Here is a 16,367-nt window from a genome sequence, read left to right on the forward strand (position 1 = left end):
AGCTCACACAGCTTAGGTAAGGCGTGTAGAAGGAACAGACTCTGGCGTAAGGAGGACTGTCAGTACGGATTCACTTGAGTATCTTCATAGATGAAGAATGTGTGGTGTCGGAAAATGGTGCAGTTGAATAATCTACCATGACAGCTCCATTCCAAGCATATCTTTAGAGGAGGTTTGCATCAGTCATGACATCCCTTTGTGTGCTTTGGTTGGCAGCAGCTTTTTTCGCAGAGTTTGACAAACTCGGACACGAAGAAAACCGAGGAAGCCAGTCCAGTGAGAAACAGCAAGTCTGCCGAGAGGAGACAGAGCAGAGGTGAACACTGCGAACAGCTGGATTTTGTGCTGGGCAGGAGTCCCAGAGAAGGGCCTTACTGCCATAGGTACTTGGGCGTAACTCCACAGATGTACGGCCTAGCTATGCTTTTGCTAGCTGTTGAACTAAGAGAAATGACTGTAGTAGCCAAGGAGTAGCCGTAGTTGGTATAGTCCACATCATGGGTGGAAGCCTCTATGTTAATCATTTGGGATCATTGAACCCTGCTTCTAACTACACACCTAATGTAGGCGCAGTACAGTGGAGTATGGTATAGCTTGCTTAGGCTGATTCAAATGGTAAAATATGCATTGCATTTCCGCTAGGAAACATTCACCCTGCTTCTTCAAAACGGAGTGGCTGCATAATGATCCTAGATGGATTTATATGGAGAAACATTATCATACAGAGCTCCTGCAAAATCTTGGCGTGTCTCCATTTATATGTATTTATGTGCAGTAAGTCAGAATTAAAAACCTAGGCTGGGATAATACCATTAAACACTGCTACTATTTGCGTATGGCTATGTTTATGTATATAGCTATAGGAGCTGTTGATTGATTACCCCTATCAGCAATCTGTTGGGAGCTATTGTAACAATTTGGCAATGGCATCTGCTTTTTAAAGTAGCTTTAATGAAAAAAATACATTATTTATTTTGCAACTTACCTAATGCTCCTAAAATTTCTGTCTGGAAGATCTTTTGTAATGGAGGGATGTATATAACAGCCAACTGTCCCAAAAATGACCCAAGCACAGAATATAAGAACATGCGGTTTCGAAAAAAGCCTATTTCATATATCAGCTTCGTCTAGGAGAAAAAAAAAAAAAAAGAAAAAAGAAAAAAAAAAGGATATATAACATTTCCCAGTCCCCTGTTGGTACGTGAACGTCACACTGTTTCTTTGCGTGTAAACTCCATTACTTTTTGAAGTTACATAGACACTGACTTTGGCAGAGCTACGTACTTGAAAGCATAGTTGTAGTTGAGCTATGATGGATAACTTTAAAGATGATAAAAATCATACTGCTTTAAATTACTTTAAAACCCCTTCCTATGCAAAATACTAGTATCCTAGTATTTATGTTAGTGTTTTGAGACAAGGAATTATTGCTGATAAAGCGAGCTCACCTGAGAGCGGCATGTCAGGGCATTGAAGAGGTCAAAAAAAACAAAACAGGTGAAAGTCATTGTTGTGGTTCGAGGAGTTATGCCACTTTTTGGATTCTGAAAGCACATGTAAAAATTCAGGGGTTAGTTAAGCCCTACAAAAATACGTAAATTTAATAGATGAATTAAATATTCCCTTTATTGATCCCAGTCAAATCAAGGGGTAGTAAACCAAAAGAATAAATCTAGTGCTGGCTATTTAGGCAGCATTAATTGCTCCCTGCTAATTGTTGACTTTATGATCTTATCAACCATGTTTCTTAAACAATTCTTAAACCGATGTGGAATTTGAGTAAAGAATGTTCTAAATGAAATGACTTAAATTGTTACAGTAACAGACACCATTTACTAACAGCAATCCGTAGTACTTATGTACCTGGCATTTTCTACTTCCATGGAAAACTAGAGGTGAGAAGTACCTTAAAAGATTGATATCATGTTGTCATAATTTTCTCATTCTAGATAGGAAGCTCCAAATTGGAGGCAACATGGGAAGGCAGAAGCAGGGCTGGGAGACCTGGTTTCCTAACCCTCTGCCCATACTGTCCCTTCCCCATGGGATGTCTTTCAGAAGATCCTTCGCATGTACTTCAGAAACTGCCCTTCACTTTGCTCTCCACCCTCATGGAAACAAGATATAATTGCAGAATTTCCTCACCTCCTTCCAGAAGACAAAGAGGGTTCCACTGATGATAATTATAGCTGACATGAAGATTTTCAGGATCAATGATTTGCTGAGTATCGTGTCCGTGATACATCGGGGTGGCTGTTTGATGGTATCCCTATCAACAGGCTCAACTCCCAAGCTGCCTCAAAGAGAAGCAGAGGGGCGTGTTTAGTTAGTGCAGATTGTCCTGAAACAGTACTGCTGATAAAACAGGATGGATCTGGAAGGTGCAGTTCTTTGAAATGCAGAGTGACTATTCTGGCAGGGTTACGTGAGGCCCCAGATTTGTCTGCAGCACCTACACCAAAGGTCTTTTTTGCATATTGAGGAGTTAAAGTGACATATCAGGCCAAGGCAGTGCATCGTATCAGTATCCCATCGCAGACAGCAGTGAGACAGTGGCCAACATCTCTTCCATGTCAAAATAGCAACTGTCATTAGCAGTAGTTGTAATTAGCTGTTGGCTGAGGTTCCCAAGTCTTGGGATTTTGGGGCATATGCACCCGCACATACCCGGTATTCCCTTGGCAGTCAGACCTGCAGAGCTATCAGCAGGCGGTGCACTCAGGATAACAGACTGTGCCTAGTCAAAAACTGGAATAGTTAAGGGGTTCCACCACAAAATGGGAATGTGTAAAACCTCAAGTAAATGTGAAGTAAATGCTTTTGGAGAGACCAGGAGGGAACAAAAGTACAACTTGTCTTATCTAACTGCCAAATGATTAGTGCATTGATAAGAAATCATAACAGCTTGTGTTCCTAAGCCACATTCAGACATATTAAACCCAAGAATATTTTGATAAAATATCAAATGATATCTTGACTCTTCCATACCTCTGGGCGGGTGGTCCATCCATGATGATGTTGATCCATAAGATCTGCATAGCATTGAGTGGATTTGGTAGGTTGAGCACTGTTGACAGAGTAATTAGGCTTAAAGCTGAAATACTCCTGCAAAGCACAGAACATCATTATTCTGCATGGCTTCACCCCAAAGGTGCTTTCACTAGAACTGAAGGAAACAGAAACTTACGTGCTCAACTGGAACCGGACAAAATTTTTTATGTTGTAAAATATTCCCTTTCCCTCTTCTATTGCATTCCTGGAAGGGAGAGAGTTTATTAAATAACTAGGGATCACACTATTTTACACTGAGCTCCCTGTGACACTCAAAATACAAGTTGTCTTCTCTAGCATGTATTTCAGTTGAAATTCAGACCCCGGCTCAGGAGGAGGATGTCAGTGCAGCTTCTCAGTTAAAATTAAAATTACTATATCAGAACTAGTAGATCTGAAAACCTGGTTCATGTGGTCAGGTCTGCAGTTCATAAAGCGGGGCTGTGACCTATTTATAGCCTCACTCTACTCTGCCGACTCTTGTTCTGAACCAACAGAGCATTGCAAATCATGTCTTCCCCCTGAGCTTCCTGGATGAGGCAGGGAGCACAAGTTCTGACCTACCCAGACTTTTAGGTGCTTTCAAATCCCCGGTTAGCTACAGCAATGAGAAACCAGGGCTTTCAGATGAAAGGTAGCTTTGTCACCACTGCTGGAATCATTGACGTGTATGTGACTGAAACCATTGTCATTGCCATGTACGCAGCTGAAAATGAGCCATACCCACACTAGGTATCTCCACTCGTGGACTTACATGTCCTGCGTCTTGCATTATTTCCAGGGCTAGTCACGCAACAGACTTGTTGCAATGGAGAGCCAGAAGGTGTCTGAAGCGAGAAAGTGTCTGATAGTAAGAAAGTTGCTAAACCTACATGACTGTTGAGAAGTCGTCGTCCACGAGAATCATGTTGGCAGCCTCTTTGCTGACGTCTGTACCGGCTTGTCCCATCGCAATCCCGATATCAGCAGACTTAAGGGCCACGGCGTCGTTAACCCCATCTCCTGTCATTGACACAACAGCACCAGCCCTCTGCAGAGCCTGTGAGAGTGGAGAGAGGAGAGGCTCTGAAGCAGGAGAAGGCAAGTAAGTCCTGTTGGCAGTCCCAGGATTTGCACGTAGCATCGAAAGAGCCGAAGTGCTGTGTGACACAGGATAAAGCAGACTCGGCAGCCCACTGAGGACAAAGCTCAGACTGAGCATTAAGAGAGTGGATTTTCAGGAGAGCAGAGAGTCTTAACAACTCCAGCAGGAGTTAGAAGAGGAAAGTAAAGTCCTCAGAAATTAGTCTCCTGATACTATGCTTGCTAATAACTCCCTAGTGCCTTTCAAATAACCCAGGCCAGATCTGCAAGAGAAATGCCAATACTTCCAGTGTAAATACTGCCAAAGCTCCAGCTTGGGTCTTACAGTCCTTTAGTTTGAGCTGATCCTGCCTTGGAACACCAGATGGTCTAGAGAACTGCTCTCCCCTCCCAGCTTATATCTTGTTTTTGTGAGGCATACAATGGGTCTGAGTGGCTCTTAGTACCTTTATTATTTTTACTTTGTGCTTTGGACTTGTTCTGAAGAAAACGGAAACCTGAAAAACAAAAAATACAATCTTGTGTTAGATGGATGCTATTGGAAATAGGCCTTATTTTTGTGATCAAAACCATTACATTTTTGACAGTGGATGACAGCTCTGCCTCTGCCAATTGGTCCAGCTCTTCCCCAGACATGGCTTTCAGCTTCCCATTGCAGAGACCAATATTCTGTCCTGCAAAGAAAAGCCCAAAATGAGGCCTGCCCATCACCTCTGGAAAAAGCCAACTATTTCCTGACTCAAATAATAGAGGCAGCAATTAAAGAACTTACTGGGAAACACATCTGAACCTGGGGCATCTGACAGGGCACACAGCTCTCTGGCTCTCAGCTGGGCCAGTCACCCTGTCCTTGCTCAGCTGGAGTCCTGGGAGCCACACGATACCCAGAACTGGAGCTGATACTAAATCTGTCACTCCCTTCTCTGCTGCTTGCTCTGCATATTTGTAATGGCAAAATGCAAAAATGGGAAATGCAGAGATACCCACACTGAACATCAGTGGAGTCTATAATCCCAGCAATGCCATCTGTCTCACTGAAGGGCCCGACACTGAGATTTTGCCATTTCTGGCACTAAAAGAGTGGAATTAAGTCACTGGAATTTTGCCCAATAGAGCTGCTCACGACTGCATTTAATATTATTTGTTTGAATGGAAAAGCAAAAACTCAGTGGCATTTAAAACCTCTATTGCAGACACAGAAAGAATGAAAAAGTGAATTGTTACGTGACAGAATATTAGACTGATCTGACAGACATAATATAGGCCCACAGGAAAGAAGCTGAAGTTTGCTACCTATAGCCGCAGCAGTTTCCAGGGCATCTCCAGTTATCATCTTTACCGATACACCGGACTCAAGGAGGACCTGAACAGCTTCTCTCACTCCAGCCCTTGGAGGATCAATTATTCCAACCAGACCTAAAAATGTTAGGTTGCCAAGTTCTGGACCTGAAGCCAAAGCAAGTACTAGAAACAGAGGGAGAAAAAGGAAGACAAAACAGAATTATTAATAATGTGGTTCCACACATTAAAACAAGCATTTAGAGGAGATGTTAAATTGCCAGTTTTCCAGCATAAAAAAGTAATTAAAACCAGATCTATGGATGGATGGAAAAAATTGGTCCACTCAAATAATGGCAGTTTATCTGAATCAGAACACTTCTGTTTCACAGGTTTTGCTTCGGATTTATTTCTTTCCAATTTAAAGCTGTCTACCAAGTCTTCCCTGAATGCAGGTGGATTAAATTGGGACAATGTAATGTTAGACCAGATACAGTTCAACTACCATGTTAGATAACAGCGCTCCTGTAAAAACTTAAACTTCTATTTTTAATCTAAAAATGTGAAATGTGAATTCAGTTAAATGAGTGAAACTTCCATTGTGTAAACATCAAGGCTCTGAACATTTTGTTTCTGTTCTTGGTGCCTAACCATATCATTCAATCATTCTTAAATCACTCGAGGATGTGCCAGGGGTTCATGTCAGTGTTGCTTTGATGATTGAATCATAAGCTCGCAGCAGCTGCCTGAGCTAATCACTTTTCTTCAGAGCAGTAATTTGCCATTCACAACAGCAGATGATTCAGATATTGTAAAGCAAGCTCTGTACATGAGTTGCTAACCACAAGACACAGGGCTGGAGAATACATACATTAACTATACCACCTTCCAGACCTGGCTGTCAAGACTTGTGCTCATCTACTTACAACCCAGGAGCGTGCACAGGTGATGGTGTCTTTGTTACTGTGTGAAAGTCCAAGACATTTCTGAAAGGATGTTTCTAGTGATGAAGGAAATGGCACGCACACAAAAACTTCTGTGGTCTGTGTGCTGACATGGAGTCGGGATCAAAAGGAGACCGTTAGATTTGGTACTAATAAAAAATTGAACCAAACTTCAAATAAAAATCTTGGTGCCCAAATCCATGTTTTGAACCTCTTTCAAAGTTGCTTTTTGTTGCTCTTGAAACAGCTTCTCCAAAAGCAAAACTTGGCAGAGCAGCGCTTAGATCAGGTTCAGCACAAAGCTTTTAAATCCAACATTCAGACCGTATCCCAGGCAATCGCAACGCTCCGTGGAAGAAAAACATTCACCATTTCCAGTGCTTATTTTCAGCTCCCTTCAATCTCACTAAATTAAACCCAGCAAAAAAAGGACTGATGGAAAGCAAGCAGCCAGCAGACCTAAGACATGGCCCTTGGCAAATTCTGATGAGTGTTATGAAGAGATCAGGCGAGTGATGCTGGGGACAGAGCCTCCCTCCATCCCAACTGAAACAGAGCAGGAAAGTATTAGGGCGTGATAACCTGTAAGCTTAAGGGACATAGAGAGTCATGACTGACCCCGTAGACCTGAGGAGCCCATTCGTTTTTCTTCCTGCTGGTAGAAGGCTTTCTGCTGGGGTGTAAGTGATAAGGAGATGCCACTGCTGTTATACAGAGTGCAATACTGAAGAACTTCTTCAAATGCTCCTTTCATAAAGTAAATATCTTCCTGATCCTTTAAAGTAAAAAGATAATATACTTTATATATATATGTATATATATATATATAAAAAAAAACAAACACATGCGCCATGTTTTAAAAGTACTGATAATGCATAAGGCTTTACATCCCAGGTAAAAAAGATCCTTTGTTTTCTCTTTCACCATTTTGTAAAATGCCCAGGTGCATGTATTATTTATAGGATGTGATAATTTTGCTCTAGCCGTTTTTCATGTTCAGCCATCACAGAGAGAACGGCAATGAGAAGGTTAGCGAAGTTTTAAACCAGAGTACAATGTCAGCCAAAACGAGCTCCTTAAGGGAAAAATGGGCAACATTTTCTTCCAAACATTGTACCTTTCTTCCCCTGTCAGTTATTTCTGAAAACTTTTGTTTTCCTACTCCAAACACAATATGAAAAGTATTATCTTCTCCCATTCAAACACTGCTGTACAAGCTGAACTTACACCCAAGCTGGGAATGTTGAGGTTTGTTCGGTTTTCTCCCGACATAGTTAACTTCTAAACCCGCTATTTGCGGAAGAGATACCATTTCATGCCCATTGTTGAGGTGCACAATCAGAAACACAAAACCAGCCAACGCCACTGTTTGCTTTACCTGATTTCTCAGTGTGCATTTCACAGCCATCCACTTCTGTTCTGAGCTAAACGGAATTTCCTTCTTTCTTACATAAATATCTTTTATGTCAGCTAAGTCCATCTAAAGTAAAGCAAAACAAAAAGAGCACTGTAATGCTGGACAATGCCAAACTTGTATAATATTTTCCATATTACAACACTGAGTGTTGACCATGTACTTCCAGGCAGTCATATAGCACAGAGCTCAAGAGAAAGCATGGGGAGAGTGAAACCCATCTTTGCCTTTTGGTGCTGGATGTGAGATAAATTAAACTGGAATTTGAAGCTTGATTCCTGTTGACTTTTGCAAGAACTGGAGAGCTGCACTGCTGCCTTGGTGGGGCTTCGGGTCAAAGGAGGCTCAAGTCTTTTCCCTAAACCTACAGCAAAGTGATGGGCAGAGCAGATTTCTTCCAGCCCAAGCTCAGCCTCCCTCGCTTCAGTTATTTCCCAGCCACCCTACTTGGAAGAAAAAGGAAAATTGCAAATAAATGAATGATCAGTCGTGGATGTAGTTTCAAATTATTTCCTGATGAATTAAACTCAAAAAGCAATTCACCACAAGACGACCCTTCAGCTATGAAGCACGACAGTCGAAATCAATCCACGCCTGCTTTGGCAGCATGCGTGGCTGCTCTAGGGGAAGCAGGGATCGGAAGTAGCTTCCAGTCTCTCTCCCCCTGCTCCCACCAAACTAAAAAAAAAAAGAAAAAAAGAATTGACAGCTTCCTTTGTATCTTGCTATTGTTTGGCTACGGAATGGTGGAGCCGAAGGAAGATTTCAATTTAGCATTTAGGGAAATACAATGTCATTGTTTTACAAAAACTAACAAACAAACAAACATATTTTCACTGTTAAAGTTACAAGCTTTAAAAATAGGAGGTAAGAACAGATGTTTGCAGGTGCATCATTTCATCAGGCACCTTCTGGTCTTTACAGCCCACGTGAGGTTTGCGGTCCACAGGCTGAGGAACACCGATGAGATGATACCTGGTGGCATTTCACAGCCTCTGCCTATCAGCATGGATGCAATCTGCATGAAAACTCCTGTTTTACATACTCATGACTAGAAAAAAGTAAAACCTAGCAGATGACCCAGAGTGAGTATGACCCTCTGCCATGCTTTCTGCTATGGCCTGTTCTTGCTCATTTTTCACTCTCTTGTCCTCCTCCTGAACTCTTAACCGGCATGTGCAGAAAAAATAAAAAAGGCAGTCCAGTCTGAGCCTGAAAGAAATCCATTACGCAGTGTAATTGCAGAGATTAACCAAGGACAATAATTATTGCTGCTAGCACAGAAGCTCAGGGAAGGTGTTTGTCTGTGACAAGAGGTTTACATGGGAGACGTGTACGTCTGTGACCTTGGGGAGAAGAGACAAGGAAAGACTAAAGTCAGTCTGGGGACTTTAAAGAAGTCTGATCACTGCTATCAGACATAACAATTCCAGCTTTTTTTTTCTTTTCTTTTTTTAAATTTCTGGAAAATTTTAAATCTTAACAACCTTACCTTCATTGCAAGGGCAATGAGGGCTCCTTCTGTGGGCTGTCCCATCACGCTGTTGTTCCTGATAACGGCATTATTGGCTACACAGCCAGCCTAAAGAAAGTGACATATTTACATGGGGGGTGGGTGTTTCATAACTAAATTCATAGCTTCTTCATCTCTTTAAATGAAATAATGAAAGATGGGAGAATGAAAACAGCCACATCCCCAAAGACGTGGTAGTCCCCATAGCAGCATTTCTTGAGATCTCAGGATCCTGAGATTCTTGAGAACAATCTTGAGATTTCTAAACCTGCTTAATCCATAGGATACAGCAGTATTTTGGTAAAATGTTACGTTTTGGATAAATTTGGATAAATTAACATAAAACAAAACATGATATACATCTAACGAACTTGACAAATCATGCAAATGAAAACAGCCTCTCCCACTATTACATTAGATGTACAGCATGAATAAAATAAGACCTAATCTCCATCTGAGATTCCAGCTCAGATCATTTCACTACCCAAATGCTCCACTTCTGCCTACAGTTGAATGTTCAAGATTTTATTTAATACAAACATAAAACTCAGAGACCATCACAGTACATTCGTAAATTGACTATGTAGCTAGCAGAAGTCTAGAATCTGTCCACATTAAAAAGCTGAACATGGTAAAATTAACCAATCTCTTGTCTGCTAGAACTGTATTTTTATCTAAAATGTCCTTGACACTTCAAGGTGATGACTCTGGTCTCTCCCTCCATGTCTTATGAGTACTGCCTTTCACCCGTAAGCTTCAGGTATTATATCCCAGTTACTCAGAGCCTGCCCATAAGAAGGCTCTAGCAAGACAGTTCATTTTGGAGTTACAAAAGTGGCTTTTTTCCACAGTCATTACCCGGAGTGATCTGTGCAAATAAACCCGATGTAAATAGGACAAGCCGGTTCCTAATTTATACTTACCTCCACCAGTTTCCCAACTGAGATGTTGGAAAATTCTTTAAGAATCTCCTTTGATGGCAGAAGATAAATGTTTCCATCTCCATTGTAGCCCACCCCGCTGACCTGAGGAAGGGAGACACAGACAGAGCAAACTTCCCAGTGCCAGGCGGGACTGGGCTGCAGCTGCATGCCGCGGGGAGCACTCCAGCAAGCTGCTGATTTGGGAGGTGCGCTGGGATTTTTCTTTCTAGCTCAAAGCAGTGCTGATACGAAAGGCTGCAGGTAGTGGAAGTATGTTATGATAACTGTATAGGAACAAAAAGAATCAGCTGGTCTTGTACAGAGCTTGTTCACCATGATTTCCGAAGTCTCTTGAGGCTCAGTCGAGAGACCTGGCCCTTTGGCAGCAGTGGGCTCACTGGTTTTGGTCAAGTCCTTCCCTGCCGATGGCTGGCCTGCCGCACGTTTGCCGTGCCTGCATTTTTCACCCACTTTGCCCACAGGTAAATGAACCAAGCAGAAGGATCTGGTCAGCCATATAATAAATATTCCTACAGAAGGTGGATCCACAAGGGTCAATGGCAGGTTTCAATATTTACAATAATTACAGAGAACGGCAGATGATGTCAATAAATGCCTGTTTATGGTATCTGAGCAGCTTTTGTACACAGCCCCACCTCTGCCTGCCTCCAGCACTGCAAAAGTCCCTTTGCTTTCATGGAACCTGCGACATGCAAGAAATGGCTTGTCTGGGGACTGATCAGCCTCCCTCATTGGGGACTAATTGAAGCAAAAGCAAATGAGCCCCGTTGAACTCAAACAGGAGAGTCCGTGTTGCCGCCTCATCCATACCTCTGCCTGGAAGCCATCCGAGGTCACCAGCCGAGTCACCGTCATCTCGTTGGCTGTCAGAGTGCCTGTCTTATCTGAGCAGATGACATTGCAGCAACCTGATGCAAGAAAGTTTTCAATCAGAACTAATAAATAATGCAACCAAACGGGAGATTCAGAGGAAGGAGAACAAGTTTCCCTAAGGTTACTTAAACTGCACCGGTGAGGAAAAGGGAGAAAATACCAAGAAATGGATGAGTTTCCCTAACAGGATCTTGTAAGGAAAGGATCTGAGTGTGTGCCAGGGTATCGTGCACATAATTTGTGAGTGAGATGTGGTAGGAGACATCTGATGAGGACCACAATGTATGGAGCATTACGTGGTGGGCAATCAGAGAACGCACGGCTCTCCAGGGAGTTGATCAATGTTTCCGAGCTGCAATATCACACAACAGAACAGCTGTTACATTCTGAAAAGGCATATCAAATTCCCACTCTGGCACATGCTTCCTCAGATGGGCCATTTAACCCGTGCTTCTCTAGATCGGGGATAACAGCCCTTCCCTGCCGCACCAAGTGCCTGCAAGAACAGATGTGTTAAAGCCTGTTACAAAAAAAAACCCAACCAAAAAACAACCCTTCAAAATCCCCAGCTAAGAGCAGAAGCTGCCCCAGTCATGCTTTGCTATGTTGAAGTCCTGCTTCACTAAAGCACATTCCTTCCAGGGCCCGTTTACACCACAATACAGCAGAGTGAATGAGCAGAGTCACTACGTTCGGGCTACTTTCCACTCCCGAGAAGGGGAAAAAATGACTGTAATGCAAAAAACAATCAGACTCCAGCTCCCTTCTAAGCCTGAATGTCTTCCCTGGCTGTGGAGATGACCGCAGTGCTTAGGCACAGACCCCATGAGCATGGTAACCACCAGGTAAAAGCCTGCAGAGAATAAAGCAGATTGGAGTGCAGTTAAGTTAATTGCATTTTAAGGTAATTAAAAAAAAATAATTAAGGATTAGCACAGAGCAAAGCTATCATCTTCATTTTTTTTTTTTTTTGACAAAGAATCAGATAAAGAAGGAGGACTATTTTTTTCCCTTCCAGCAGTTGCACAGACGTGGCACAACTGATGTGTGGGAGAGCACAGGTTCTGCCCTGCTGGGGCTGTCCTGCAGGGTACCTGGGCATCTGGCAGTTACGCCTATTTAGGCACAGCCCTACCAGAACAAAATTCTTCCTGAGATAAGGCTGTTTCAGATGTCCTGGGTCAGGGCAAATACAATAAAATGAGGGTGATAAGATTCCTTAGCTGCAGAACAAACAAGGGCAGTTCAAACAATAGCAGCATTTCCAATGAAAAAAGATTTTAGCTGAAGGATCAGGCTGTGCAGCAGATATCTGGGACTGCATGGGCCAGGCTTGGCACTGAGTGTGCTTTTAAATGAGTGGCACTAAATACACAACACGTCTTCTCCTTCATATAACTGCCATACTGACCAAGGTCGGAGCAGCAAAGCCTGGAATTCAGTGACTTGGGAATAAGGGCCAGTTTGAAGATAAAGGGAGGTGAAGGAATAACTTCATTACAGTTCTTTCTGCCCTGCAGTTGTCAGGATGGGCTGGACGCCTTCTCAGGGTCTTCTCCGTCCCTGTTTTCTATGACCCTTTGGATATCAGGCAGATGGCCACACAGGCTGCAGAAGGATAAATGAGGTTTTTTTATGTCACCAGGCTCGACATAAGGGGCTGCAAGGTTTTTTAGCCAGGCACTGAAGAAGTGGACAAGATGGACCTGCAGGATGATGCGGAGAAACAAAGCCTCTCAGCCCAGGCAAGGCATGCATGTCTGCGGGGGGGCTCTGCTCCCCGTGGGCCGGTGCCAGGGCTGGGGTTGCACCATTCCTGGCACCTGCCTGTGCTACGATTGCTAAAAGAAGGGATAAGGATGAGAAGCACAGGGTGGAATCATAGAATGGTTGGGGTCGAAAGGTCGAAAGATCATCTTGCTCTGGCCCAATAAACATATTCAATATTATTAAAAAAAAAAATATCATCAGACCAGGGCTCCCTTGGCCAGCCCGTTGCTATTCTGTTCAGATTTTGAAGCCTGGCAAATGACCAAGCTGTGTGGCCCCTCGGCAGCCTTACCTAAGGTTTCTACTATGGGCAGCTTCTTCACAATCACCCTTTTCTTGGCCATCCGGAGAACACCCAGCACCAGCGTAACGGTGACCACGATGGGAAGGCCCTCTGGGATGGCGGCCACTGCCAGGCTGGGGACAGCAGAGACACAACAGCTTCAACACAGAGGTCAAACTACAAGTACCAGCCATAACGTGCCACAGGGACATTTCCCTGGGGTGAGTTTTCTTGCTTATACGTGTATGTCTGAATAGAAGCGCGCAGTGCTAACCACTGGGACTGCTGGCGCACTGTAAATACAAAAGCAGGATATTCATCCAACCCTTCATCCTTCTGCTGGATGATTTTGACAGAGCAATTACTTTCCTTCTTTACGTTGCCAAAGAGCATTAATTTCTGGTGAAGTAGGGATTTAGGGGTTGGATTTAATTTCGTTTATTTAACTTTCTGAGGATGGAAGTTGAATATTCCTTGGCATCATGACCGACACGTTAGCTACTGGCTCCTGGCCACACGCAGCCCCTCATCTCCTCTCTCACACGTGGGTACAAGCTATGGTGGGACAGAACCAGCTCCCCAGACGTCCCCATGCTGCACACACTGAACCGGGGCAACAGCAAAACTTGCAACACCTGACATGCTAGAAACATCCAGATACAGTCTCTATCTGTCCCTTAGTTATTCCTTGGGTAACTCTGAACACTTCCAAGTATGTGCAAAAAGTAATCAAGGAAGACTTATGAAACCATACGCTGCTCTCCAAAACTCAGGCTTAACCACTCTTCTCTGCCCCCACATCCCCCCAGGAGACAGCAGGGTGGGCAGTGAGCCACTGTGGCTTCTCTGTTGTCTCCTCATCTGGGATCTTGTTTTTATTTCCATATTTTTTTTTTTCAAAGGCTTGCTTTTAAAGCCATGACAACACCAAACAAGGGGGTTTATGGGTTCTACTAAAACACATGGTTTATGATGTTTGATCAAGAGCTTGTGCACGCTTTTTATGCCGCGTTATGCATTCCTGTCTTTAGACATAAATCCAGAAAGAACAGCAAAGAGTAGTATTTGCCATTGCTACGCTCCCAGTAAATTCATAGTACAGGTAGGAAAGGACACTCACAGCAGGATGAGGTGGAAATGCCAGTGAAAATTTTCAAAATACTGATTTCCAAAATTAAATAAACCCTCAAAACTTGGTGGTTTTTTTTCTCCTAAACTCTGTTGTAAAGCTCAGAATTTCACCAGTGCAAGATCAAGATGTATTTATGGAGGGTCTTACTCAAGTTCTCTTTTGTGAAATGCCCATTGTTTTGAACAGGGAATTCCCTGGGATGCATTTCGTTAGAAATCAAAGAGAAAGGTGCTCTCCAGTCCTCACCTAACTCCAATTGTGAACATGCTGAGGAGGTGCTTCCCTTGTAACCAGCCAATGAACATTATTAAACCTGGTGGGAGAAAACCATCTGATTAAAAACTTCAGGAAATTAATAAATCTCTAACCTGCTTTAGCTGTTTTTGGAGAACTGAGCATGAAATGAGGCCCCCAGATCTCTCCTTCAGAGGTGTCTCTGCTTGAACGCCCAAAGTCCGGGTAACCCACATCAACAAGTACTTTTGGAGAAGGTGGCCCTGGAGCACTGATCGCAGCTGAGCATGCAAGTACGAGCATTGCGTCCGACTCACCGATTATGCCAAAGGAGAAGAGAGTGAGTTGCTTCCCCAGTCTGTCCATGCTTTTCTGGAGAGGTGTTTTGGGAGTCTGGAAATGTTAAAGAATACCTGGGTTTCTTTGCATGTTACATGAGATGAGAAGATGATGGTCAGCCTAGAGCAATGGACCCACACAGTCCTGGTTATCGTTACCGTGGCTCCTGCAGCTGCCTGATGCACCCTGGTGCCTGCCCATCCCCCTCCCTCCCCAACAGGGCCTGCTGGGCAGGGGCTGTCCCGCAGGGAGTCTTTGCCCCAATGCACTCCAGACAGGCAAAAAAGTGGGAAAAGAGACAAATTATGTTTGTTTACGGCTAGGGAGCCAAGACAGAGACAGACTAAGGGCTAAATTTGGAAAGGACCTTAGTGATGGAGTCCAGAACGGGATAATATGTGTGCAAAGCCTGTGGGACAGGGATAAAAGGTCTGGCTCTCCATCCCCGTGACCTGTGTCCCGCTCTCCAGGCCAGGGCCACAGTCTGACCGTGACCGGGCAGGCCTGAGCAGCCCCTTCTCCTCCACCGAGCCAGCTCAGGGCAACCCCAAGATGACACGTAGGATGGACCCTGGGAGGTGCAGGGTTTGGGAGGTCTGAGTTTCAGGCCAAGGAGGGTACCAGCCCCCAGCCCCTGTTCTGCAGCAGCACGTTCAGGCACTGCAGAGCATCACAGACCTGCACCAGCACTGCAGGTGCATCACAGCATCTTGCATGGTGGCTTCTGCTTTCCTGTGATTTGTTGTGTTAATAGATCAAGGGTTAACTAGCTTCAAGACCCTCATCTGTGTCAGATCAGAGATCTGACCCATGAGATTTTGGCACATGTAGAAGTAAAAAAGTTATATACTAGTGGAAAGTGTGAGCATGTATGAAGTAAAAAAAAGAAACCATGAGGTTTACGTGACTACAAGGTTAGATACAAGTTAAATATCACAAGTCTGGAGTTAGAAGCCTAAATCTTGCTTATAAGCTTCTTTTTTGGATACAGCCCTTTGGTGGCCTTCAGTCACACAGGCATTTTGCAGCAGAAACAGAAATGAACCCAATGCATTAACTCCTGGGACTGCTTCTGCTCACAAACTTTCCTCCAGGAGATCCATAATTTCCACAGACATACAGCTCTTTACCTCTTCAGCTTGCATCATTTTGAACACCTCTCCAAACTGTGAATTTTCACCAGTCCCAATAACTACACCCTGAAAAAAAGGGAAAGAGATGGAGATGAAGAAATCTAGAGATTCTGTAACTAATGTCAAGGAAAAGATCAAAGATGACAGGACTCACTTTTCCCTTCCCGTACCGCACCAGGGTCCCCATGAAAACAACATTGCTCAGAGTAGTTATGTCTCCAGCTTCCAGTAATACACTGTCAGTCTTATTGCAAGGCTCAGCTTCTCCAGTAAAACTGGATTCATCCACCAGCAGGTCTGTAACCTAATTAAAAAGACACATTTCTGGCACTGCTAAGGCAAGAAATTTCCAAAACAGGCTCTTGTACATATAGTG

At 43.6% G+C, this 16,367-nt stretch overlaps 1 protein-coding gene across 2 annotated transcripts in view; it reads right to left on the reverse strand.

The window, feature by feature from the left end:
* Positions 1-5: 5 nt before the first annotated feature.
* ATP2C2 (ATPase secretory pathway Ca2+ transporting 2) overlaps positions 6-16,367 on the reverse strand; it is a 28,269-nt gene continuing 11,907 nt past the window's right edge. The window contains exons 8-27 of one of the 2 annotated variants that reach the window (XM_005232186.3): positions 16,146-16,295; positions 15,989-16,057; positions 14,837-14,912; positions 14,532-14,598; positions 13,163-13,287; positions 11,038-11,135; positions 10,207-10,308; positions 9,263-9,352; positions 7,735-7,836; positions 6,975-7,131; positions 5,428-5,598; positions 4,711-4,808; positions 4,581-4,631; positions 3,924-4,090; positions 3,188-3,256; positions 2,989-3,105; positions 2,146-2,293; positions 1,449-1,544; positions 986-1,127; positions 6-292 (exon numbers count right to left, since the gene is read on the reverse strand). In XM_005232186.3, coding sequence (XP_005232243.1) covers positions 180-292; positions 986-1,127; positions 1,449-1,544; positions 2,146-2,293; positions 2,989-3,105; positions 3,188-3,256; positions 3,924-4,090; positions 4,581-4,631; positions 4,711-4,808; positions 5,428-5,598; positions 6,975-7,131; positions 7,735-7,836; positions 9,263-9,352; positions 10,207-10,308; positions 11,038-11,135; positions 13,163-13,287; positions 14,532-14,598; positions 14,837-14,912; positions 15,989-16,057; positions 16,146-16,295 — 2,208 coding nt within the window. In that variant the 3' untranslated portion in view covers positions 6-179. Of the gene's footprint in view, positions 371-981; positions 1,128-1,448; positions 1,545-2,145; positions 2,294-2,988; positions 3,106-3,187; positions 3,257-3,923; positions 4,091-4,580; positions 4,632-4,710; positions 4,809-5,427; positions 5,599-6,974; positions 7,132-7,734; positions 7,837-9,262; positions 9,353-10,206; positions 10,309-11,037; positions 11,136-13,162; positions 13,288-14,531; positions 14,599-14,836; positions 14,913-15,988; positions 16,058-16,145; positions 16,296-16,367 lie in introns of both variants that reach the window. The other variant, XM_055818802.1, reaches the window with a different exon arrangement.

Source organism: Falco peregrinus, chromosome 14 (assembly GCF_023634155.1).
Source record: "Falco peregrinus isolate bFalPer1 chromosome 14, bFalPer1.pri, whole genome shotgun sequence".
Classification (NCBI taxonomy): Eukaryota; Metazoa; Chordata; class Aves; order Falconiformes; family Falconidae; genus Falco; species Falco peregrinus.